General features: G+C 43.6%; 1 protein-coding gene across 1 annotated transcript in view; it reads left to right on the top strand.

The window, feature by feature from the left end:
* Positions 1 to 27508, top strand: part of RAD54L2 (RAD54 like 2) — a 96325-nt gene that overhangs the window by 31454 nt on the left and 37363 nt on the right. The window contains exons 2-9 of the mRNA XM_060204583.1: positions 9169 to 9361; positions 21738 to 21939; positions 23518 to 23657; positions 24122 to 24238; positions 24538 to 24764; positions 25659 to 25841; positions 25974 to 26107; positions 27152 to 27348. Of these exons, the coding sequence (XP_060060566.1) occupies positions 9223 to 9361; positions 21738 to 21939; positions 23518 to 23657; positions 24122 to 24238; positions 24538 to 24764; positions 25659 to 25841; positions 25974 to 26107; positions 27152 to 27348 (1339 nt within the window). The 5' untranslated portion in view covers positions 9169 to 9222. The remainder of the gene's footprint in view (positions 1 to 9168; positions 9362 to 21737; positions 21940 to 23517; positions 23658 to 24121; positions 24239 to 24537; positions 24765 to 25658; positions 25842 to 25973; positions 26108 to 27151; positions 27349 to 27508) is intronic.

Genomic DNA, 27508 nt, shown 5'->3' with positions numbered 1-27508 from the left:
CACTGACAAGACCATAGGATAAGAGGGGCACAATTCCACAGAATTCCCACCACCAGAACTCCTTATCTCATAGAGGAATTTTTTTTTTTAAAACATTTGAGGAAATTTAATGGTCTATTCAGTGTCACCAACATTAATGAGAACATGGCTGTTTGGAATGGATTTAAAAAAAAAAATCAGGAGTTGGGCAGTAGCTCAGTGGGTTAAGCGCAGGGTTAAGGATCCTGATTTGAGCCCCCGGGTCCCCACCTGCAGGGGAGTCGCTTCACAAGCGGTGAAGCAGGTCTGCAGGTTCTTATCTTTCTCTCCCCCTCTCTGTCTTCCCTTCCTCTATTTCTCTCTGTCCTATCCAACAACAATGACAGCAGTAACAACAATAACAACTATAACAATAAGACAACAAGGGCAACAAAAGGGAATAAATAAATAAATAAAATATTTAAAAAATCACTGGAGTTATTGCTGGGACTTGGTGCCTGCATGGTGAACTCACTGTTTTGAGTGCCCCCCCCCCCTTCTTTCTTTTTGATAGAAAGAGAGAAATTGAGAGGGAATGAGGAGGGGAGAGAGACCTTCAGCACTGCTTCACCACTTATGAAGCTTCTCCCATAGTGGGAACTAGTCTCAAACCCTGGTCTTTGTGCATGGTAATGTGCATGCTCTACTGGTGTGCTACCATCCAGCCCCTGGAACGGATTCTTGTTGTTTTAAAACATGAAGCTTGTGCACTCTACAAAGTGTGTCACTACCCAGCCCCTGTTCTTTGAGTTTTTGCTTATTAATGTCTTGTTGGCAGTTTGGGCACAATGGAGCTCTGCAGCTGTGTGATTCTACAGTTTCTGGCGGACTTACCCTTTCTTCTTCCCTTCCTTCCTCCCTCCCTCCCTTCCTTGTCAAATAGGAGAGGGAGAGAGAGCGAGGGAGGGGGAGGGAGGCAGGCCTTCGTGGCACTGCTCTGCTGCTCACGGAGTGTCCTTTCACATGGTTCTAACACAAAGCACAGTGTGTGTTCCAGTGGCCGAGCTGTCTCCCAGACTCTAGAGAGGGTTCTTTGATATCAAAGGCAGGATCAGGGTGTCCCCGAGCACCCACAAAGACATCTTTAAAATTTTGCGGGCCATCCCACAGTGGCAAGGCCGTGCATGCACCCTCAGCTTTTATGATTTCTGTGTGAGCTCTCCAAGCATGGTCTGCTTTGTGAACAGAGGTTTTACTAGGGTTTGTATTTCCTTCTGTTTATTCTTCACCTGGACTGTGTCTATGAGCTATACCTACATTGTTGATTCACTCATTCTTGGAAGACATCATTGAGGCTTTCTTTCTTTCTTCCTTTCTTTCTTTCTTTCTTTCTTTCTTTCTTTCTTTCTTTCTTTCTTTCTTTCTTTCTTCAACTATATTATAACACCAGAGCACTGCTCAGCTCTGGCTTATGGTGGTGTGGGGGATTGAACCTGGGACTTCAAAGCCTCAGGCATAAGAGTCTCTTTGCATAACCATTATGCTATCTATCCCCACCCTGAGGCTTTCTTTGAATAAGGCAAGGCAGCAGAGCCTGTTCCTTCATTGACAAGATTGCCCAGAGAAGTTAGACTGGAATTGACTACTGGTTTATTTATAATTATAGCCTCCTTTCAGCAAACCCAGTATATTAAATTGTCGACTTATTAACACAATACCTTTGAGCTGAATATTTGTGCTCCAGAGTTACTGTCTTTTTGAGTTTCTTTAAATAAGTAATTCACCAGTTTCATTAAAAATAAAACCTGAACTGCCAGGGAACTACTCAGCTTGTTAGAGCAAAGGTCTTGCAGGCCTGGGGCTTCCAGTTTAATCCCTGGTTCCACATGTGCAGAGTGGTGCCTTAGCTTCTCTCTCTCTCTCTCGTTAAACTCCCTATCTCATATGAAATCAATAAAATATCTTGAATTTCGTTTGTATAGTTTGCTTTGTAAGAACGCCTGTCCTGAGGTTAGAGGAGGGTCACCCAGTAGGGAATGCACCTTGCTATGTTTGAGGCTCAGGTTCAAAACCCAGCACCAGATGGGAGCATTGTGACTAGCACTAGGGAATCTCCAGGGATGGTGGAATGGTATTCTCTCTTTCTCTGTCTCAGAGCACTGCTCAGCTCTGACTCACGGTGGTGTGGGGGATTGAACCCGGGACTTGGGAGCTTCAGGCATGAGAGTCCCTTTGCCTAACCATTATTGCTATTCCCCACCAGCCTCCTTTTCTTTTTAATAAAAAATTTAATAATTAGACCTGGGAGGCCAGTGTCACCAAATGTCAGCCCCCATAACAAAGAAAAACGCAGCATTTCATGAAGTCACAGGGTGTCCACAGCCGTTCTGCTAGTGTGTCTGTGCAGGAGAGGTCGAAGGTATGCTCCACACAGAGTGCGGGTCAAAAAGAAGATCCGGGTTTTCCTTATCAGTGCTGTTTATGAGAGAGAGAGAGCGAGCGCTCAGCTTGTCCTTTATGATGACATTTATGATGTTTGATTTGTTTCTTGTTCAAATGCTGTGCCCAGAGTCAAATCCAGGCCACATGCATAGAAAGTATGCACCCTTTTGCTGAACCACTACACGGCACCCCCTTGCCAGCCCTTCCCCTATGTCTAACAATTCTACCAGAAGTTAACCCCTCCCCTCCCCTCCCTCCCGTCTGCATCTCATCAGAGTTCTCTCTGGGACTCTTGTCTGCACTATTTCACCACTCCCAGCAGCCATTTGTTCTTTATTCTGGATAAAATATGAGAAACAGAGAGAGGGGGACATAAAGAAGAGAGACACCATGGAGCTGCTCCACATCTTGTGAAGATGCCACCCTGAAGGTGCTCCCATGTGGTGGTGACATGGGCTTGAACCCGAGTCCTTGTGCATAGTAACATGTGTCCTTTACCAGCTAAGCCACCTGCTGGTTGCTTGTTTTGTTTTTTGTTTTTAAGTATTTTTTTCTTTTATGAGTGATAGGTTGATTGAGAGAGGAGGAGAGTGGTCTGGGAGGTGGTGCAGTGGTTAAAGCACTGGACTCTCAAGCATGAGGTCCTGAGTATGATCCCCGGCAGCACATGTACCAGACTGATGTCAGGTTCTTTCTCTCTCTCCTCCTATCTTTCTCATGAATAGATAAATTAAAAAAAGGGAGGGGGGTTTGGGTGGTCGCACAGTGGGTTAAGTGCACATGACATAAAGCACAGGGACCTGCATAAGGATCCCGGTTCATGCCCCCAGCTTCCCACCTGCAGGATGATTGCTTCACAGGTGGTGAAGCGGGACTGCAGGTGTCTATTTTTCCCTCCCCCCTCTGTCTCCCCTCTTCTCGATTTCTCTCGGTCCTATCCAGCAACAACAACAGCAATGACAACAATAATAACGACAACAACAAGGGCAACAAAATGGGAAAAATGGCCTCCAGGAGCAGTGGATTCATAGTGCAGGCACCGAGCCCAACAGTAACCCTGGAGGCACAAAAGGCCGGGGGGAGGGGGGGTAAGAAACATGAGAGAGGCCAGAGTATCACTCTGGAGTTGGCAGTGCTAGGGATTGAACTCAGGACCTCATGCTTGTGAGTTCAGCACTTTCCCCTCTTTACCACCTCCAGGCTGCTAAGAGTTAATTTTTTGAAAAGCAGTGCCACCACACAAAAGTGTCTGTGGGGGTAGAGCCCCTGAGAGGCAGAATATAGTTGTACTGCTGACCCCTAAGATAAAAAAGCTCCCCTGCTTCTTTCCATTTTTAGCGATCAGTAACAGTAAATTCTGACCTCTCAGTGGTCCGTCCTATAGAGCTGGGAAGACATTTGTGTCATTTTTGTAAAGAAATTTGGTGACTTGCAGAAGGGAGGGAAAGAGAAAGACCAACTTTGGAAGAAAAAACCCTTAAGAACCCCATCATTATTAGTCTTTTCCTTTTTTTTCCCTTTCCTTTCTTCCCTTCTTTTATTCTCCTCTTCCCCCTCTTCCTCCTCCTCTTCTTCCATTATTATTATTATTACCAGAGCGCTACTCGGCTCTGGCTTATGGTGGTGCAGAGGATTGAACCTGGGACTTTAGAGCCTCAAGACACGAGAGTTCCTTTGCGTAAGCATTATGCTATCTACACCACTGCCCTTATTAGTCTTTTTTGTGTTTGTTTGTTTGTTTATTTATTGTTTTTTTGTTTTATTGATTTATATTTTTTGTTTTTACCAGAGCACTGCTCAACTCTGGCTTATGGTAGTGCGGGGTATTGAACCTGGGTACTATAGCTTCAAGCATGAGAGTCTCTTTGAAGAACCATCATATTTCCTCCCCCACTGTGGGCATTATTTTAAAGTATCCTCTACTTTCAAAGTGACTTAGTAGGGGCTACAGCAGCGCCCACTTTCCTAGTATTAATAGTCTGTGTGCTTAGATATTTAATTCACCGTGGCCTCTGTCAGGAGCTTGAGGCTGAGGTTATTTGGAAGATGATTGTTAGTTGGGGGTTTTCAGGTGGTTTTTCCTTTTTACTATTTATAAGTCATTGTCATTCTCCCACCACGGCACAATGTCTTCCCTAAAATGAAAGGCACTCAGGTTGCCTAAAGATACTTGATGATTGGGAGTCGGGCGGTGGCGCAGCAGGTTAAGCACACATGGCACAAAGCTCAAGGACCGGCGTAAGGATCCCAGTTCGAGCCCCCGGCTCCCCACCTGCAGGGGAGTCGCTTCACAGGCAGTGAAGCAGGCCTGCAGGTGTCTGTCTTTCTCTCCCCCTCTCTGTCTTCCCCTCCTCTCTCCATTTCTCTCTGTCTTATCCAACAATGACAACATCAATAACAACAGCAACAATAAAAACAAGGGCAACAAAAGGGAAAATAAATAAACATAATAATAAAAAAAGAAATTTCTGTTTCGCAGAAGAATGAATATGGGATGATCTCACTCTTAGGCAGAAGTTGAAAACAAGATCAGAAGAGAAAACACAAGTAGAGCCTGGACTGGAGTTGGGTGTATTGCATCAAAGTAAAAGACTCTGGGGCGGGTGTGGGGAATACAGGTCCAAAAAGGATGACAGAGGATCTAGTAGGGGTTGTATTGTTATGTGGAAAACTGAGAAATGTTATGCATGTACAAACTATTGTATTTACTGTTGACCATAAGACATTAATCCCTCAATAAAGAAATAAAAAAAAAAAAAAGAAATTTCCGTTTTGGGAGTCGTTTGCTAGTGTAGTGGGTTAATAAGCACACGCAGAGCGCAAGGACCGGCGTAAGGATCCCAGTTCGAGCCCCCGGCTCCCCACCTGCAGGGGAGTCGCTTCACAGGCGGTGAAGCAGGCCTGCAGGTGTCTGTCTTTCTCTCCCCCTCTCTGTCTTCCCCTCCTCTCTCCATTTCTCTCTGTCCTATCCAACAACGATGACATGAATAACAACGATAATAACTACAACAATAAAACAAGGGCAACAAAAGGGAATCAAAAATAAATATTAGAAAAAAAGAAATTTCTGTTTCTTCTCTCTCCTTCCTTCTTTTTTTTTCCCCCAAGGAAGTGAAGGGTCTCTTCTTTCTTTTTTTTTTTTTAATATTTATTTATTTTCCCTTTGTTGCCTTTTTTTTATTGTTGTTGTAGTTATTAGTGTTGGCGTTATTGATGTCGTTGTTACATAGGACAAGAGAGAAATGGGGAAGACAGAAAGGGGGAGAGAAAGACAGACAGCTGCAGACCTGCTTCACCGCTTGTGAAGGGACTCCCCTGCAGGTGGGGAGCCGGGGGCTCGAACCAGGATCCTTATGCCAGTCTTTGTACCATGTGTGCTTAACCCGCTGTGCTACCGCCCAACTCCTTCCTCCTCCTCTCCCTCCCTCCCTCCCTCCCTCCCTCCCTCTCGTTAGGGTTATCACCTGGGCATATTGCCTGCATGATGAATCTACTACTCTTAGCCACCCCCCCCTTTTTGATAGAGGCAGAGAAAAATTGAGGGCTGGGGGGGTGAGGGAGGAGACACCTGCAACACTACTCTCCTGCTGTAGGAACAACCAGGGTCGTGAACCCAGGCCTCTGTGTATGGTAATGTGTGTGTTACCAGTTGCTCCACCACCTGCCCCCAGAGATAAATCTCACTTATGAAACCTGGTAAAGTACACACATTCTGGTGCATAAGGACCTGGGTTCAAGTCCCTGGTGTCACCACTCTTCCCTGCCGCCTCTGCAGTGGGGAAGGTTCAGGAGCAGTGGAACAGTGCTCCAGGTCTGTCTGTCCGTCTCTCCTCTATCTCCCCACCCCTGTCAATGTCTCTGTCACCATCCAAATAAATTAATAAAAATCACACAACCTGATGCCTAATTGGTCTACTACTTCTTTTCCTTCTAAAAACTAAGATAGACGCATGAGATAATCATCCAGAAATTTGCTGTCTACTGTGTCACTTAGGGTAGCTCAGTACTACTGCTATTAGTTTTTGTTTTTATGAATCACCTTTTTTGGTGTGTGCTTGTATGCTTGTGACCTAATGCCCTAATGTGTAGTTTTTTTTTTTGGAAGTGCTTTATTTATGCAAAAATTAACACTTCAGGGGATGGGCAGTGGCACTTCTGTTAGAGTGCATACATTACAGTGCACAAGGGCCCAGGTTCAAGTCCCAGGTCCTCGCTGATAGCAGGAAGCAGTGCTGCAGGTCTCTCTCTCCCTTCTCCCCCATCTCTCTGTTTCTCTGTTTCTATCTAAAATAGATAAATGAAAAACTTTATTGCTAAATAATTTCACATCTGTTCGTGGCTTTAATTGTCTTGAGAGTAAGTGTATGAATAATTGGAACACACAGACTCTTTCTAGGGGTTGAACAGTCCCAGGTTTGAGGAGCCGGGCCGTAACGCAGCAGGTTAAGTGCATATGGCACAAAGCGCAAGGACCTACTCAAGGATCCTGGTTCGAGCCCCCAGCTCCCCACCTGCGGGGGTGGGGGTCGCTTCACAAGTGGTAAAGTAGGTCTGCAGGTGTCTGTCTTTCTCTCCCCCTCTCTGTCTTCCCCATCTCTCTCGATTTCTCTCTGTCCTATCCAACAATGGCGACGGTAATAACAACAGTAATAACTACAACAATGATAAACAACAAGGGCAACAAAAAAGGGCAAAAAATGGCCTCCAGGAGCAGTGGATTCATAGTGCAGGCACTGAGCCCCAGTGATAACCCCGGAGACAATAAAATAAAATAAAATAAAATAAAATAAAATAAAATAAAGTCCCAGGTTCAGGCTGCCTGCCATCCCTGCCAATAAGCCAGAGCTGAGTAGTCTCCCAGTGTGTATAATATGTATCACAACTTTCTTAACCACTGGCTTCTTGTTGGGCATCTGGACTGCTTCCAAATTTGGGCTATTACTGCAAACTGTGCCTCGGTGCACCTAGGTATATGGAGATCTCTTTGGATGGGTATATTTCTTTCTTTGGCTATACTCCCAGTAGAGAAGTTGCTGGGTGACAGGGTAAGAACCTCTGAGAAGTCTTGAGACTTTTTTATAGGGGTTGAACCGATGTGCATTTACACCGGCCGTGTAGAAGGTTCCTTTCCCTGACAGCCTTGGCAAAATATGTTGGTACTGTCACCCCCCTTTTGTTGATAGAGACAGAAAATTTGAGGAGGGGTAGATATGGAGAGAGAGAGAGAACAGCAGTGCTGCTTCACCATTTCTAAATCCCCCCCACCCCACCCCAGGCAGCGACTCTGGCTTTGAACCCTGGTCCTTTGGCATGGTAATGTGTACTCTACCTGGTACACCACCACTTGGCCCCATTACTGTCCATTCTCATAGATGTGAAGTTGTATGTTGCTTTGTCTTTATTTGTGTCTCTGATAATCAGACTGAGCAGTGAAGAATCTCACCTTTGATGAAGATTCTGTCTATGTCTGGGGCCAGGTGGTGGTACGCACATTATAGTGTGTAAGGACCCAGGCTCAATCCCCTGGTCCCCACCTGCAGGGCTGCAGGTGTCTCTTTGTCTTTCTCCCTGTCTTCCCTTTCCCCCTCTCAATCTCTCTATTAAAAAAAAAAGATTCTGTCTGTATCCTGTCCCCATTTTTAATGGGGTCATTTGTTTAGTTTTCTTGTTGAGTTTGGTGAGTTATATGCATAACTAGGTCATTAGTCCTTTGTCTGATGTATGGCATGTACAGATTTTAGTTTTGCAGAGCCGGTGCCTTGCACGTGTAGATCTTACTGCTCCTGGGACTACTTTTTAAGTTCAGATGAGAGAGATATCATAGCACCAGGGCTCTCCCCAGTGGCATGGTACACCCATGCGGTGCTAGGGCTTAAGCCTGGACCCTGCGCTCATGGCAAGCCCCGCAGAGTAGCCGCTCAGCTATCCCAGCATGCTTTGTTCTTTTCCCTGTATTCTCCAAACCTAATACTGTGTCTGACATAGACGTGTATAATGTATTTGTATGGACAGATATTTGGTTCTTGGGAAACAGTTATGTATGAATGGATCAACAAATAGGAATGTTAAGATTTATAGGACTATTGTTTGTTTCGATTATTTAAGATATTTTTCTTGCCCAAGCAGTTAAGAGAGTTAAAAAAAATTTTTTTTTATTATTATTTATTTTCCCTTTTGTTGCCCTTGTTTTGTTGTTGTAGTTATTGTTGTTGATGTTGTCGTTGTTGGATAGGACAGAGAGAAATAGAGAGAGGAGGGAAAGACAGAGAGGGGAAGAGAAAGATACCTGCAGACCTTCACTGCCTGTGAAGCGACTTCCCCTGCAGGTGGGGAGCCGGGGGCTTGAACCGGGTCCTTATGCCAGTCCTTGCGCTTTGCGCCACCTGCGCGTAACCCGCTGTGCTACTGCCCGACTCCCAGTTAAGAGAGTTTTGAACTAGGCAGAAAGTTGCTAAAACATACTGTGGGGACCAGTATGTTTTTATGGAATGCTGAGATTGGAGTGTAGTTAACTCAGCCTGCTTCAAAAAAAGAACTCCGGGGAATTTATCTTTGATATTGTCTTTTTTTTTTTTTTTTTAACCAGAGCACCACTCAGCTCTGGCTTATGGTGGTGCGGACTTATGGGACTTTGGAGCCTCAGGCATGAGAGTCTCTTTGCATAACCATTATGCTATCTATCCCCCACCCTCTTTGACATTGTCTTTTTGAAAGATCCATGGTCCTCAGTGAAGCTTTTGGTGATTAGGTTGCCTCTTGTCCTCTCAGGACCCCTACAGTGGAACATGAGTCGGTAATGCCCACTGAGGACCTTTGGGAGCCATGTCAGACGAATCCACCTCAGGGAGCGATCCAGACCTGGACCCGGATGTGGAGCTGGAGGATGCGGAAGAAGAGGAGGAGGAGGAGGAGGTGGCAGTGGAGGAACATGACAGGGATGATGAAGAAGACCTGCTCGATGGTGAGTGACATCCTACACTTTGAGAGCGATAGGGTTATCTTATCTTTTCTTCAAAAGGAATTTTTGCTTAGAAAGCATGTTTCCAGCTAGATTAGTTAGGCCATCTCTAGTCAGAAAGTAGAGAGGAAACAGCAATAATGAACTCATACTCCTCAGGAAATGATTGGTGTTCTACTTAAATGTTTTTTTATTCATTAATGAGAAAGATAGGAGGAGAGAGAAAGAACCAGTTGGCAACTCTGGTACATGTGCTGCTGGGAATTGAACTCAGGACCTCATGCTTGAAGAGTCCAGCACTTTATCCACAGTGCCACCACCAAAGTTCTCTGTAACCAGTGTTATTATTATTATTTTTTGCCTCCAGGATTATTGTTGGGGTTTGGTGCCTGCATTACAAATCCTCCGCTGTGCTATTTTTCCCCTGTTGTTGTTGCTGGTATTGTAGTTGCTGCTGCTGTTGTTGGATAGGACAGAGAGAAATTGAGAGGAGGGGAAGGTAGAGAGAGGAGATAAAGACAGACACCTGCAGACCTGCTTTATCACTTGCAAAGCAACCCTCCTGCAGGTGGGGATCCAGGGACTCGAACTGGGATCCTTGCGCCAGTCAAATCCTTGCCAAGATTTAACTGTATGGCAACTTCCTGTTGACTCAGGAAGCATATCCTTATAGCAGACTGTCCTAGTGGAATTGAACGTGGCATTAGATTGTCATTGCTTGGATGTGAAGAAGCCTAGGAAAATGTATTCTTACTAGTCTTCAGATTTCAAGAGAATGAACATCAAGACTCTTGCTGATGCTACTTTCTTCAGTTTTCATTCATCTTAATAAATACCCGGATGACTCAGGAGTCAGATTTTCCTCATTCATGCTCTTAGAAATCTTTGCTTCATTTTTACTTTAGCCCTGGGCAAAGAAACTGTCATTAATTTTTTTTTTCCTGACAGGTACATTTGCTGGCCACTGCTAGTTAATTCATTTAATATCTTCCCTTAGAGCGTTTTATCAGTTTTTAAAAATTTTTATTATTTTTATTTATTTATTTATTGGATAGAGACAGCCAGAAATCGAGAGGGAAGGGGGTGGTAGGAAAAGAGACAGAGAGACACCTGCAACGTTGCTTCACTACTCGCAAACAAAGCTTTCCCCCTGCAGGTGGGGACTGGGGTCTTTAACCTAGGTCCTAATGCATTGTAACATGTGTGCTCAACCAGGTGTGCCACCACCTGGCCCTTTGGATTGTTTTTTTGTTTGTTTGTTTGTTTTGTTTTTTAAAACCAGAGCACTACTTTGGTTTATGGTAGTGTTGGAGGTTAAAACTGGGGCTTCAGAGCCTCAGGCATTAAAGTTGCCTACCTAGCCAGTATGGTATCTCTCTGGCCTGGTCATTCTTTCTTGTAAAGAAGGATAACTAGGAATAGTGGAGGACAATGATCTAAGGGTGCAGTATCAGGCTGTCTTGCTTGCTTTTTCTTAAGGTTCCTAAGATGGCATTCCTAAGATGTGCCACGTGGTGGCACACCTGCTTAAGCACACACATTACAGTGCACAAGGACCCAGGTTCAAGCTCCCAGCCCCTACCTGCAGGGGAAAAGCTTCACAAGTGGTGAATCAGGTCTGTAGGTGTCTCTGTCTCTCTCCCTCTCTACCTCCCCCCAATTTCTCTCTGTCTCTATCCAATAAGTAAATAAAAATATTTAAAAAAATAGAATCTCCATGTATCTATCACTTTTTGATTTTTAAAAATCTTTTTGGTTCTCAGAAATATATATGTATATATAAGCATATATAACTTAAACTATTATTATATAGAGACAGAAGTTGAGAGCGAATGGAGAGAGACAAGAGTCAAGAGGGAATGGCTTAGGGGAGTGAGAATGAGACACCTGCAGCACTGCTTCACCATTTGTGAATCTTCCTTCCTGCAGGTGGGGTCTTGGGGCTCAACCTGGGGTTCTTGAACATGGTGACATGTGCACCCAACCGGGTATGTTTCACTAGAGCACTGCTCATCTACAGCATGATATACAGTTGTGCCACCACCTGGCTCCTTCCAACTTTTTTTCATTTCAGATTTGTTTTCAGGGATATAGTACACCTGTTAGAACACAAGTATTACATGCTTGAAGCTCCCTGTTTAGTCCCTGGTATCTTGTGTAAGTGGATTACTTCTCTAGCGTCTGTCTGTTAAAGACTGTCACATATGAATAACTAGTAATTCATCTATCTCAGTCAAATCGCTTTATTGAAGAAATGTTGATTTACAAGACTTGTTGTCACAGGGGACAATTCTGTTATCCCTGGATAAGTGTCAGACACATCACTCACCACCCACTTCCCACCTCCCTCTGTCATAGGGCACTGGGGCCTTCAGCCCCCTTCATTCTTTTCTCGAGTCCTTGGACCTGCTGAAATAGAAGATATTTATCAACAAAACATAACACTTTTGGGTTGGGGAGTTGCAATAAAAATGACTGTAAAATGATTACTTAAAACAACTTTTGTTGTGGTCTGGGGGGTGGCACAGTGGATAAAGCACTGGACTCTCAAGCATGAGGTCCTGAGTTTGATCCCTGGCAGCACCAGATGCCTGGTTCTTTCTCTCTCTTCTCCTGTCTCATAAATAAATAAATAAATAAGTAAGTAAGTAAAACCTTAAAAAAAACAAAACTGGGGGTTGGTCAGTGGCACATCAGGTTAAGTGCACATAATGCAAACTGGGATCCTTAGGCTGGTCTTTGCACTTCACACCATGTGTTTTTTCCATTGCTAGGTGACTGGGTATCCTATCCACTGTGAGAGGAACTTGTTTTTACCTCTTCCATCCACTTGCCTTTTTCTCACCTCCTAGCTAATTAAAAAAAAAAAAAAGAAAAAAAAACACCTCTCTCCTTTCACTGTCTTTTTTTCTCGTTCTGGTCTTCTTTTCTTCCTTCCTCCTTTTGCTTTCTGAATTCATTGATACTCATTTGTGAATTATTTGGGGGAAGAGATCTGACTCAGAGTGGACTCTGTGTGTGTGTGTGTGTGTGTGTGTGTATCTCTTCTCTACTTCCCTTTCTTCTCTTGCTATCCCTAGAATTTACAGTAGACAGTAGATGTGCATAATTGTCTATTCTTGCTTTCCCTTTTTCCTTTATCTTTGTCCTTTGGATTGGGTCACTATTTTTTCTTGAACTGGAGGTGTTGTTTGGCTAACTAGTAGTGGATGAATTGCATCAGTCCTTGCTTCAGTTACTATTATTGTAATTTCTTAGGTTAGTCATAAGGGTATTTATTATAGTGTGGTGCAAATAAAACTGCAACCACAATGAATCAAGACAGGAGCCCAGAAGAAATTCCAAATCAGTCAGAAGTAACCATAGATAAGGAAAGTATGCAAGCAGTAATAAACCTAATAATCACAGAAATGAAGAAAACAATGGAGGAAAGGGCTATCAGAATTAGGGGAACAACAGATGAGACCCTCAAGGAAAACTCAAGGTATGTTGAGGTAATTGGAGAACTGAAAGCTGAAATAGCTGAACTAAAAGGTCAATTAGCAGAGCAAGCTAATACTATAACTGAACTGAAGAAAGAAGCTGAGGGAAGGGAAAGCAGGCTAACAGAAGCAGAAAACAGAACTAGCCCGACAGAGGATGAGCTAGAGAAGACAAAAAGAGGAAAGAGGTAAAAGAGCTCAAAAAGAGATTGAGAGACACTGTAAACAACAACAGAGACATATGGGATGATCTCAAAAGAAGTAACATTCATATAATTGGCCTCCCAGAGGAAGAAAGAGAGGAAGGGGAAGTAAACATTCTAGAGGAAATTATAGAAGAAAACTTCCCAGACCTAAACAACAGAAAGGACATTAAGATTCAAGAGACTCAGAGAGTCCCAAACAGAATCAACCCAGACCTGAAGACACCAAGACACATCATAGTTACAATGAAAAAAGTAAGGATAAAGAAAGGATCCTAAAGGCTGCAAGAGAAAAACAAAAAGTCACATACTGGGGAAAACCCATAAGATTATCAGCAGACTTCTCCACTCAAACTCTTAAAAGCCAGAAGAGAATGGCAAGATATCTATCGAGCCCTGAATGAAAAAGGGTTTCAACCAAGGATAATATATCCTGCTAGACTTTCATTTAAACTTGGAGGGACCAAAACCTTCTCAGACAGACAACAGTTAAAGGAGGCAACCATCACCAAGCCTGCCCTGAAAGAGGTATTAAAAGACCTCTGATAAACAAGAACATCACTATAATACTTGCCATATATCAGAACAAATAAAAAATTGTTGAATAATGGCATTACAATACATTAAATCCATAATATCAGTAAATGTCAGTGGCTTAAACTCACCCATTAAAAGGCACAGAGTGAGAGGATGGATCAGGAAACACAACCCAACCATATGCTGCTTACAAGAATACCATCTGACCCAACAAGACAAACACAGGCTTAACGTGAAAGGGTGGAAAACTAACCTACAGGCTAATGGACCACAAAAAAAGGCAGGAACAGCCATTCTCATCTCTGACACAACAGACTTTAAAGTCATAAAAGATAAGCAAGGCAATTACATAATGCTTAGAAGATCAATCAAACACGAAGATGTAACAATTATTAACAGCTATATACCCAATGAGGGCCATCTAAATACATCAAACACCTACTGAAAGAATCACAGAAATACATCAATAGTAATACAGTAACAGTGGGAGAGTTTAACACCCCACTCTCACACTTAGATCAACAAAGCAGAGAGTCAACAAAGAAACAAGAAAATTAAATGAAGAGATGGACAGACTAGAGCTCCTGGACATTTTCAGAGTTCTTCATCCCAAAAAACTGGAATACACATTCTTTTCAAATCCACACAGCACATACTCAAGGATAGACCACATGTTAGGTCACAAAGTCATTATCAACAAATTCCAGAGCATTGAAGTCATCCCAAGTACCTTTTCAGACCACAGTGGAGTAAAGCTAACATTTTACAACAAACAGAAAATTACTAAAAGTCACAGAATTTGGAAACTCAACAACATGCTGCTTGAGAACCGCTGGGTCGGGAGTTGGTGGTAGCACAGCAGGTTAAGTGCACGTGGTGCAAAGCGCAAGGACTGGCGTAAGGATCCCGGCTCAAGCCCCTGGCTCCCCACCTGCAGGGGAGTCGCTTCACAGGTGGTGAAGCAGGTCTGCATGTGTCTTTCTTCCCCCCTCTCTGTCTTCCCCTCCTCTCTCCATTTTTCTCTGTCTTATCCAACAACAATAACCACAACAATAAAACAACAAGGGCAACAAAAGGGAATAAATAAATAAATAAATAAATATTAAAAAAAAATAGAACTGCTAGATCAGAAAGACATTCAAGCAAGAAATTTAAATGTTCCTGGAAACAAATGAAAATGAAGACACAAGCTATCGAAATATTTGGGACACAGTTAAAGCATTACTGAGAGGGAAACTCATAGCCATACAATCACATATGCGAGAACAAGAAAAAACTCAAATAAACGACCTTACTGCATGCCTTAATGACATAGAGGAAGAGGAACAAAGGAACCCTAAAGCAACCAGAAGGACGGAAATCACGAAAATTAGAGCAGAAATAAACATAGAAAATAAAAGAACCATACAAAAGATCAATGAAGCCAAATGTTGGTTCTTTGAAAAATTAAACAAGATTGAAAACCCCCTAGCCAGACGCACTTAAAAAAAGAAAAAAGGGAGAAGACTCAAATAGAATTGTAAACAGTAGAGGAGTGATCACAGCTGACACCACTGAAATCCAGAAAATCATGCGAAACTTCTATGAAGAGCTATACACCACCAAGCTAGAGAATCTGGAAGAAATGGAAGAATTCCTAGAAACATATGCCCTTCCAAAACGGAAGAAGTTTGAAACCTAAATGCACCAATCACGGACAAAGAAATCAAAACCGTTATTAAGAATCTTCCCAACAACAAAAGTCCAGAACCAGATGGCTTCACAAATGAATTCTACAAAACCTTCAGGAAACAGTTAATACCTTTACTTCTAAAGCTTTTCCTCAAGATCAAAGAAACACTCTCTTCCACCTTCTATGAAGCCAACATCACCCTGATACCAAAAGCAGATAGGGACACAACAAAAAGGGAAAACTACAGGCCAATATATCTGATGAACATAGATGCCAAAATATTAAACCAAGCAGATACAATATATCAAAAATATTGTTCATCACGACCAAGTGGGATTTATCCCAGGGATGCAAGGCTGCTTCAACATACGTTAGTCAATCAATGTCATTCACCACATCAATAAAAGCAAAACCAAAAACCACATAATTATCTCAGTAGATGCAGAGAAAGCCTTTGACAAAATCCAACACCCATTCATGCTCAAAACACTACAAAAAATGGGAATAGACGGGAAATTCCTCAAGATAGCGGAGTCCATATATAGCAGACCTACAGCCAACATCATACTCAATGGACAGAAACTGAAAACATTCCCCCTCAGGTCAGGGACTAAGAAGGGCAGCCCATCATCACCATTACACTTCAACATTGTATTGGAAGTTCCTGCCATAGCAATCAGGCAAGAAGAAGAAATCAAGGGGATACAGATTGGAAGGGAAGAAGTCAAGCTCTCAGTATTTGCAGATGACATGATAATATACATAGAAAAACCTAAAGAATCCAGCAGAAAACTACTGGAAGTTATTAGGCAATAATAACTTGGTGCCGGCTACAAAATCAGTGTACAAAAATCAGTGGCATTTCTTTATGCAGACACTAAATATGAAGAAGAAGACATCCAGAAATCACCCCCATTCACTCTTGCAGCAAAATCAATAAAATACGTAGGAATAAAGCTGAACAAAGAAGTGAAAGACTTGTATACTGAAAACTATGAGTCACTATTCAAGGAAATAGAAAATGATACCAAGAAATGGAAAGACATCCCATGCTCATGGATTGGAAGAATAAATATCATCAAAATGAATATTCTCCCCAGGGCCATATACAAATTTAACATGATACCCATCAAAGTTCCACCAAGCTTCTTTAAGAGAATAGAACAAAAACTATACTCATTTATTTGGAAACAGAGGGAGGATGGGACACAGTCTTTTGGTGATGGGAATGGTATTTATGTACATTCCTATTAATTTGTAGTCATATAAATCACTAGTTAATTCATGTGAGAGGGGAAAAATTGAATGTCTCAAACTTCTTAAAGCACAGATGGGAGTCTTTTTAATACATAGGCTTTTTTTATACATAGGCTGAGTCTTTGATATGTTGACTCTTAAAAGCTTAGACCAGGGAGAACAGAAGCAGTCGGTGGCACAGTTATATACAAATAATGTCAAAGGACATAAATTATGGTTATGTTATGTATGATACCGCAAATATTAACAAAGGGATATTTCAAAGTTAATCTAATTGCCAAATAATATGATTATAGTAATAACTATCTATTGTCTTCTTAACCCTATGACAGCAGGAACCTCCCACTTTCTCTATAGAGCCTATATTTCCCCGGTCTTGAAACCTCTAGGGTGGGACTCACTTTTCTGCATGCTTCTCTCAATTCATACCAAATGATACTTGTTGTTAAAATTTCCGGACGGCTCCAGCTGGCCGGGCTGGCTTCACGGTGGTGAACAGAGACGCGGAGACAACGGCTGGGCAGGGAAGCTGTATTTCTTTATTCAGGAACAACGATTCATAAACTAAGACAAACTAATCACCAAACAGAACTCTGCTGTCTCTTTGCGGCGGCGCAAGCACTCTCTCTTTTTCTCTGGAACTCAGGAACCCAGGAACTCTGTCTCTCTGGCACTCTCTCTTACTCTGTAACCCTGAAACTCTCGAACTCAGGAACTCTCTTTTCTCTCGAACTCAGGAACTCAGGAACTCTGTCTCTCTGGCACTCTCTCTTACTCTGTAACCCTGAAACTCTCGAACTCAGGAACTCAGGAACTCTGGCACTCTCGAACTCAGGAACCCTCTCTCTTACTCTCGAACTCTGAAACTCTCGCACTCTCGCACTCTCGAACTCCGGAACTCAGGAACTCTGTCACTGGGGAACTCAGGAACTCTCGGACTCCGGAACCCTCTCCCAGGGTCCCTTGGGGCGGGGCCAAGCAGGCCCGCGAAATTAACAGGACTCATCCAATTCTCTTGGAGGGGGAGGGCTAGAACAAGCCAATGTAAAGCATACGACAGATACTGTATCCATTGTTCCCAACCTAATCAACACAACGAGTACCACCTCAGCGTGCTTCACTTCAGGCTGTCCAGAGGTGTCAGGCGTGGAATGTCAACCCTTCACCCTCATTACTCGGGTGAGACCTTTCCTTTCATAATATTCTCTAATACCATTCCAGGAGGTTTACTTCCTTACAAAGTCCCAAAACCTAGATATAGACCAGTTCCTGTAAGATAGAGCATATGTTCACATGTATCCATAAATTAGGGCAACATATATACCTGATAATAAAAATAACACAGTAGTCTGTAGTGAGTCAGTATAAAGTTCATAATGAAATAGTGTCTACTTCCTATTATAGTTCTCTCACTCACTCTAAAGCTAACTTCATCAAAACAAAGACTGCAAAAGCTGAATAAGGCCAAGAGACTGGCATACTTTAACGATGACTCTTTAATCACTATCAGGCCACCCCATCAGCTGGGGCCCTAATGGGGGAGTCCTGAGATTCCCAAACAAACATGATGGGCCTAGACCTCGAATAAATCCCTCTCTCCATTGTTAACCGGTCATTTCTATCAGGAACAACACAATAGACTTCTTTGTGGGCCCCCATAGTACCTTGCCCTCAACTTGAATCAACAACGGTAGAGAATGTTCCATCCTCCGAAGGGAGGCTGGACAATATACTCTATGCTACACCTGAGGAAGATGGGTCCTGATATTGGGGCAGCTTGGAATGTTCCTACTCATGACCACAGAATGTGAGCTCAGATCTACAGGGATGCAGAGGTCACATAGGCTCCTAAGCTAATTATGGGCCCCAGATGACATCAAATTCATGGGGTTTACAATCAGCAATATTTATATACCTTTCCCATATTAGGGAGCTACTCTCTTCCCTGATCTAGCTTTCTGGTCTTTCTGCCAGCCATGACATCATCTCCCCAGACAATAATTAGAATCCACCTGCATGTCAGATTTCAGGCTCAGGCAAAAAAAAAAAAATACTACACACTAGTATAGCCACAGGCCCTTTGGAATATAACTAAAACATGCCTACTAGCTATCTATAAAATGGAGGGACCCCCACCCTCCCACTCTTCATCTGCACTATTCCAGCCTTTAGGTCCATGATTGGTCAACAATTTGTTTGGCAGTATGTTAACCACAGGTTCCAAATGTTAGCAGGATGCTGACCAGACTTCCCTGGACTGACAGCCCCGCTAGTGTGTCCTGGAGTTCTGCTTCCCCAGAGCTCTTCCCCACTAGGGAAAGAGAGAGGCAGGCTGGGAGTATGGATCGACCTGCCAACGCCCATGTTCAGTGGGGAAGCAATTACAGAAGCCAGACCTTCCACCTTCTGCATCCCACAATGACCCTGGGTCCATGCTCTCAGAGGGATAAAGAATAGGAAAACTATGGGGGGGGGGGGACGGAATACAGAGTTTTGGTGGTGGGAATTGTGTCGAGTTTTACTCCTCTTATCCTATGGTTTAGTCAATGTTTCCTTTTTATAAATAAAAAATTAAAAAACAAAGAAAAAATTAAGGCCAGGAGAGCATCAAAGGTCATTATCAGAACCAGGCAAGAGAACCTAGCAAAACACTAAGTGAAGTGTACCGGTCCAGCTTGATTTGAGGTTCTATGTAGGCCAAATTGTAGTGTTGGTGGAGTGTCCACTTAGGAACAGATATCTCTGCTCTCCAGCTACCTTTTCTTGGTGGAGACGAATGGCCATCCTGGAGCTGAGAATTCAGGACAGCTGGGTTAGGAGGGAAGTGATAGCAGGATTATATGACAGTGTCGTGAAGTATGGCTCACTGGAGGGTGGGCAGTTTGCGAGTGGGGCTGCTGAAGGAACGATAGTCTTTATTTTTAAGAGGGGAAACTAACACACCTTTGTCATATGTGGGCTTGGGGATCCAACCCACAGTCCCAATGCAAGGCTCGTGCTGTACGTGCTGAGCCATGTCCCTGACCCAGGAATGACAGCTGTTACAGAAGAAGGGATTGCTGAGATCTCTCCCTCAAGTGTTTTAGACAGAAGTGGGAGTACATTGAGGAGATTAGTGAACTTGGAATAGCAGTGAGTCAGAGTGGTAACTTCTTTTCAAAAGTTTTTTGGTTCGGGAGTTGGGCGGTAGCCCACCGGGTTAAGCGCAGGTGGCACAGAGCACAAAGACAGGCATAAGGATCCCGGTTTGAACCCCCCGCTCCCCACCTGCAGGGGAGTCGCTACACAAGTGATGAAGCGGGTCTGCAGGTGTCTTTCTCTCCTCCTCTCTGTCTTCCCTTCCTCTCCCCATTTTCTCTGTCCTAGCCAATGATGATGACAATAATAATAGTAATAACTACAGCAGTGAAACAACAGGGGCAACAAAAGGGAATAAATATTTTTTAAAAAAAAATCTTTTGTGGTTCTTGTGTCGGGTATGAGCAGTGACCTCTCATCCCCTCTGCAGGAGGAGCATGTTCATGAGCCTCGGCTCACGTTAGGTTCCCAGCAGTTGCTGCCTCTCTGGACTCTGGGGTCTTGGGGTGGGGGCTGTCATAAAAGGCCCGCTCGGCTTTGTGTGTGTTGATGGCATTGTAGTGTCCCATTAGGAAATTCCATGTCCGCTGTGCGGTGCCTAATTTGACCTACCTACTTATCTCTCTCCCGCCTCCTTTGTTAAACATACATTATTTATTTGATACAGACAGAAATTGAGAAGAACAGAGGTGAGGGGTGGGGGGAAAGGGAGAGAAAGAAGAGACCTGCAGCACTGCTTTACAACTCTTGAAGCTTCCCAGCAGGCGAGGACCTGAGGCTTGAACCCTGGGTCCTTGTGCAGTGTAACATGAGCTCAATCAATTATACCGCTGCCCAACCCCACCCCTTCCTTTTTGATTTTCAGAAGCAGAGGTGGCCTAGCTGAGACCTTCAGTGGCCTCTCAGTGTGAGTGCCAAGGATGTCTCCCCTTGCACCCCCCTTTATTAATTTATTTATTTGCCAGAGCACTTTGCAAAAAAAAAAAAAAATGATGGTGTTGGGGATTGAACCTGAGACATCAGAGCCTCAGACGTAGAAATCTTTTGGCATTACTATTATGCTATTTCCCCAGCCCCAGGAAGATGCTAATACTACTGCAGAGGCATCTCCATGTGGACCCGTGTGTGCCACATGTCTCCACACTCACCTATTCCCTGCCACTTCCCCTTTAACAGTGACCACATTAGCTTTACAAATAAATAAAAGTAGTGCCTCTTCATATTCTGTGGTTCTAATATGATCATTTCTGATTTAGTTCATTGCTTTTGACAGAAAGATGCTATCAAACTTTTCTTTTATTTAGTGGTTAAACTAAATTAAATACACAATAGGTCAACAGGAGAAAAAGGCATGCATTGCATTAAATTTTAGTGTTACGAGTACAGGTAAAGTATTCAAAGAAAGAAAAAAAAAGTATTATCCAAATAAGGGATACGAACGCACATATGCCTCCTTATTGGTGGCGGGTGAGTGGAGGGGGGGAGGACCAATGGGCCCTTTGGCAAGAAGACGTGACTTTTCCGAAGGGGAAGGTGTAGAGCACTTATCAAAACAAACTTTCCAGGTCTTGGTTTGCCTGCTCCTCCTGTGGTGCTTAGTATATTTTGTCGTATTATGTTTAGAAAGCAAATTCCTTGAAGGGAAGAAGTGTGATAAGTACTCCTTGAAACATCTAGGACAGTGTTTCCCATGTTCTGAAGCCTCTAAGTGGATAGCGTGTTGAATGAGTGAATACATTGATAGTGCTGAATGAGATACTTTCCCTGTCGCCAGAGAAGGCTTGTCTAATGAGGCTTGCACATTAGTATGAGCTATATTTGCAGCCCACCTTTCTGAGCAGTCTGAGGTCATGAAGCTTCCTCACTTGGACTGTAGTGTTTCTTTACAGTAAATATGATGGTCTCTCTCTCTCTCTCTCTCTCTCTCTGTGCTAGACTTAGTTGTAGGCAGGTACACACTATTTAGTACTCACTAAAGCTCTGAAGTATAGTAATCACTATCCTCATTTTATAGTTGAGTTCATACAGGGTCACCAAAGTCAGTCTTCTTAGACCATCATCTATTTAGTTGTTGTGGAGATTTGAACCTGTGTATGTCTGAAGCCAAAACTCAATTTCCTACCCCTCACACGTCCTTCTCATCTTTTCAGATCCATCCCTGGAAGACATGTGTGACACTGAGTGTGCCCAGCTGGGGGAAGATGGGCAGCGGCCACCGCGGTGCACTTCAACTACCTCATCTCAATCAGAGCCTTCAGAGCAACCTAAGCACCCCCAAGCGAAGAATCTAGCCTCGGAGGACTCTAAAAAGAAGAGAGCTCAAAAGCCTTCCCACATGAGAAGAAACATACGGTGAGCTGTGGATGAGTAGCAGAACCAATGGTTTGAACTGACAAGCCATCTTTCCAAGGGACAAAAGTGTAAGCTGTTTGTCCTCGCAGATAGTGGGAAGGCAGCTCCAGACCACTGTACCTGGGTTGTCAGAGGATGAAGGTGGTATTTGACCTGTGGGGATCACCCTACTTTCCGAGGTTGTAGGAGGTAGCCAAGGATGACGGGATACTCTGGTTTCATTCTGCTTCTTCCTTTACTTTTCTTTATGTCTTAAAGCAAGAGGAAATCAAATAAGTTAAAGTCTGATCTTAGGATTCAACTTAAGTTGGTAGGGGAATTGTCTGGTCCAGAGCATAGTTTATTCTGTGAGTAAAGAAAGGATCAGTAGATGTGAACTTCTTTATCCAAATCCCCAACAGCCTTCCCTCTGTCAGATAACAGTTTTACCATTGAAATGATCATCATATACTTCTAACACCCATTTTTTAAAGTATTATTTTCAGTAACAAATTTCAAATAATACTCTCAGTTTGGTACGTAAGGATGATACCCAGTAGGGTGGGGATAGATAGTAGAATGGTTATGCAAAGAGACTCTCAAACTTGAGACTCCGAAGGAAGTTCCACGTTCAGTCTGCTCCTACAGTCCTCCACTCTACCAGCAGCGCTATCGAAGGGTTAGCGCTGGACTACAAGGACTTCCTTGAAGGAAGTCCCATGTTCAATCATACAAATACTTTCATGCTGAGACTCCAAAGTCCCAGGTGCAACCCCCTGTAAGCCAGAAGAAGATCATTGCTCTGGTAAAAAAACAAGCAAACAAAACAAACAAACAAAAAAGCCCTGTTAACTTAGAGCCCGTTGAACCATCAAATCTCCCTGTTTTGAGTTCATTGCATAGCAGTAATAAGACTGATATGACGAATTCTCTGAATTCTCTGGTGATTTCCCTCTTTTTATTTTATTTTAATTATTTATTTATAAAGTGGAAACACTGACAAGACCATAGGATAAGAGGGGGTACAATTCCCACCACCAGAGATCCACATCCCATCCGTTCCCCTGATAGCTTTCCTATTCTTTAACCCCATGGGAGTATGGACCCAGGGTCATTATGGGGTGCAGAAGGTGGGAGGTCTGGCTTCTATAATTGCTTCCCTGCTGAACATGGGTGTTGGCAGGTCGATCCATACTCCCAGCCTGTCTTTCTCTTTCCCTAGTGGGTTGGGGCTCCAGGACACATTGGTGGGGTCATCTGTCCAAGGAAGTCCGGTTGGCGTCATGGTAGCATGTGGAATCTGGTGGCTGAAAAAGAGTTAACATATAAAGCCATACAAATTGTTGATTAATCATGGACCTAAAGGCTGGAATATTGCAGATGAAGATTTGGGGTCTCCATTTTGGAAATAGTTAGTAGGTCTATTTTAATTATATTCCAAAGGACCCATAACTTTATTAGTTTTTGCCTGAGCTTGACATCTGATATGCAGGTGGACCCAAGTTATTGTCTGGGGAGATGATGTCATAGCTGCGGTGATTTGCCTCTTTATCTTGGAATTACTTTGCTCAAATCGCAACTATTTCTCTCTTATTTTAGAAAGCTGCTCCGGGAGGATCAGTTGGAGCCAGTTACCAAAGCAGCACAACAAGAGGAGTTGGAAAGAAGGAAACGCCTAGAACAGCAGAGGAAAGATTATGCAGCCCCCATCCCCACTGTTCCACTGGAATTCCTTCCTGGTAAGCAGTGCAGGCGGCAGGAAAAGCCGTGCATTCCAGAGTGAAGAGGACCTTGGCATCCAAGTATGGATCTGGAATAGTAGCATGGCCCCTCAGGAGTCCTCTTGAGGCATTCAAGTTCTTGAGACTACATTATCAGAAGGATCTCATCTTATAAGTCAGGGTCTTTAAAAATGTGCTTCTAGAATTGATTTTACTTAGGACCCCCTCCCCCTCCATTTCCCACAACTGTGGGTCTTAACATGCCAAGGGACCGGTACCTTTCTAGTGGCTGGGTGGATCCCATGGAGTAAGAACCAATAGAGAAAAGGAAGCTCACAAAGACTCTAAAGCCTTTGAGATGCCCTCTACCCTCCTTAGGGGACAATCCCCCAGATGCAACAAAGCAGAGGATGGTGGCCATTTTGGGAAATGTGTTTGAATTAATATAGTTTTGACATTTTCTTCCATCTTTCATTTTCCAGAGGAGATTGTCTTAAGAGCAAGTGATGCTCCCCAAATGCCTCCTCGGGTTCTGGCCCAGGAGGTTATTTGCTTGGACAGCAGCAGTGGGAGTGAAGATGACAAAAGCAGCCGAGACGGTAAGATCAGGCTAGAGGTCCCTCTGTTCTCCTGAGCTAGTGTGAGAGATTGGGTACACCACTCAGTGGAAAAGAATTCATGTTTAATTCAGTTTGAGGTCTGACTGTGACATGTTTCCTTGAGTATCCATGTTAAGTGTAAGTTTTTTCCATGTCTTAACCTGAACTTGAAGAGAGAAATAATAAAAGTAAAAAATGTGTAAATGATGACAAATTCCTTTGTTTCCACACTTTTGCTTTACTAAAGCCCAGTCAATTATCTCTGCTCCCTGAGTTTTTTATTTTGTTGGCTGTTTCAGAGGTGATTGAGCTGAGCTCTGGAGAGGAGGATACTCTGCACATTGTGGACAGCAGTGAGTCTGTCAGCGAAGAGGAGGAAGAAGAGGAGAAGGGGGGAACCCATGTGAATGACATCTTAAACCAGCGTGATGCCCTGGGGCGGGTCCTTGTCAACCTGAACCACCCTCCAGAGGAGGAGAATGTCTTCCTGGCGCCACAGTTGGCACGGGCAGTGAAGCCTCACCAGGTACAACAAATCCTGATTCTCCTGCTCATTTTTTCATAGCTCCTGCTGTGGACTTATAGCACTGGAGCCTGTGAAGTGTCCGTTTGGTGCCACGAGCAGTTGATGCTTCACAATTCCTTTTGAGTGGGGAAGAACAGGCTCCAAATTTCCCATACCATGTAGAGGTCAGCAGATATCTTGACTTAAAATTTTGGGTCTTTTTCTGTGAGATCTGCAAGATGATTCTAGAGTGGCCCAAGAGCTGTTGTAGTCGACAAGGCGCTGGACTCTTAAGCACGAGTTCCTGAGGTAGATCCCTGATGCCATGTGCCAGAGCGGTGCTCTGATTTTCTCTCTTTCTTAAATAAAAAATGGTTTTTAAAGTGTTAAAAAAAAAAAAAAAGAGTAGTGCTTTGATTTAGAAGTTGTGATTCCAGAAGAAAAGGTGAGAGAGAGATACTAATTCTGAAGCTGATCTAGAGTAGTTTGCCTTGACTTGCAGCATGGAGCCAAACCATGATTGGAAACTTCAGGAAAGCAAAAGTTATTGACAACATAAACTTCTAGAACCCTCTTTTTTTTTTTTTTAACAAAAAAATTTTTTTATTCCTTTTTGTTGCCCTTGTTGTTTTATCGTTGTAGTTATTATTGATGTTGCTGGATAGGACAGAGAGAAATGGAGAGAGGAGGGGAAGACAGAGGGGGAGAGAAAGACAGACACCTGCAGACCTGCTTCACTGCCTGTGAAGCGACTCCCCTGCAGGTGGGGAACCAGGGGCTCGAACCGGGATCCTTACACCAGTCCTTGCGCTTCGCGCCACCTGCGCTTAACCCGCTGCGTTACCACCTGACTCCCTTAGAACTCTCTTCTTTTGCCAGTCTTTCTGAAGTTTTTGTTTGTTTGTCCCTTGTCAGATCGGTGGAATCCGGTTCCTGTATGATAACCTGGTTGAGTCCTTGGAGAGGTTTAAGACCAGTAGTGGCTTTGGCTGTATCCTGGCCCATAGCATGGGTCTGGGAAAAACTTTGCAAGTGATCTCCTTCGTTGATGTCCTCTTCCGCCATACCCCAGCGAAAACTGTGCTTGCCATTGTGCCGGTAAGAATTTAGAAAAGCAGTTCTTTGCCATTCCTTTGATGAGCTCTGGGGCTGCTTGACTGGACACTGAGAAACTTGATGAGCTCAGTTCTTAGCTTGCTCTTTAAAACTCTGCACTTGATTTTCTGACAGGTTAATACTCTTCAGAACTGGCTGGCAGAGTTTAACATGTGGATTCCAGCTCCTGAAGCCCTTCCAGCTGACAACAAGCCTGATGAAGTCCAGCCTCGGTTCTTTAAAGTTCACATCTTGAATGATGAGCACAAGTAGGTGGCCAGCTTTCTCTCCTCTGCCCCTTTCCTTGTAGACTTCTTCAGGCGATCCAGATGTCAAGGCATGTGCCCTGTACAGTCCCAGGTTCCTTTTAGTTTCTTGCGTTTCCTTTCTCTCTCTCTCTTTCTTTCCTTCTCTTTCTTTCTTCGATGGTCTTCTTCTTCTTTTTTAATCTTTTTATTTATTATTGGATAGAGACTGAGAGAAATTGAGAGAGGAGCAAGAGAAAGAGACAGAGACATGAAACACTGATTTACCACTGGTGAAGCCTTGTGGGGACCAGGGGCTTGAACCCAGGTCTTCGCGCACTGTAGTGTGTGTGTGCTCAACCAGGTGCGCCACTGCCTGTCCCCCTTGAGTCTCTTTTTTATTTTGTCCTCCATTCTTCCTTTCCTCTTCCTCCTCCTTTCTCCTCTTCCCCTTCCTCTTACTTTCTTCTTTTTTCTTCTCCATGTACTCTTCTGCCTCTACCTCCTCACCTCTAACTTGGTAATACTGGGGATCAGACCTGTGGCCTCTTGCATGTAAGTCCTATGCTTTGCCACTCTGCTACCTCCCCGGCCTTCCTTTTGGTCGCTTGATGTAAGGCTCATCCGGTCTCTGGTGCTCTTGGTCCTTTACTGCTTGTCCTTTTGCTCTTTATTCACAGGAGCTTGCCCAGTTGAAATACAGAATATTGACTCTGCTTTTGAACCTTTAAAAATTGTTTTACTATAATTTTGGGAATCACTTGTGATTCTACCGTCCATGTAGAATTGTAGTCAGATGTGTGCATCCAAGGGTTATCCTTTTTATTTACCCTGTGCCACTGAGTTTGTTTATCTTGCTGTTAGTTACCATTAGTCACTCAGTTCTCATTGTAAATTAGTATCTCCAGGATGCTTGGGAGCCCTTGAGTAGTTGGCCAGCCAGCCCCTTGTGGCAGCTACATACCTATGGCAGCAAAGAGGTCTGAATGTGTATCAGCACAGTTTTGATTGGGAGGCGGTCTTTTAAGGGAGCAACGGAAGCAGTAACACCTCTGTTCACTCTTACAGGACAATGGCAGCTCGTGCTAAAGTCATAGCTGATTGGATGTCTGAGGGTGGGGTGCTGCTGATGGGGTATGAAATGTATAGACTTCTCACCCTGAAGAAATCCTTTGCCACTAGTAGGCCGAAGAAATCCAAGAAGCGTTCTCACCCAGTTATCATTGATCTGGATGAGGAAGATCGACAGCAGGAGTTTCGAAGAGGTAGATAGCCCATTCTGGGAATATTCTTGGAGGGCATTTCCATAAAAAAGAATTCGTGTCTATGGTAGCAGCTAGTCAGTTGTGAAGCATTAGTCATGTGAGCTATGCAGTTGTAAGTAAGCCAGAAGTTGTGTTTCCCGGAATGGGGGGATGACTCTAC

The sequence above is a fragment of the Erinaceus europaeus genome, chromosome 12, assembly GCF_950295315.1.
Source record: "Erinaceus europaeus chromosome 12, mEriEur2.1, whole genome shotgun sequence".
NCBI lineage: Eukaryota > Metazoa > Chordata > Mammalia > Eulipotyphla > Erinaceidae > Erinaceus > Erinaceus europaeus.
Note: the sequence above shows the minus strand (reverse complement) of the source record. Positions and strands in the feature narration are given on the sequence as shown.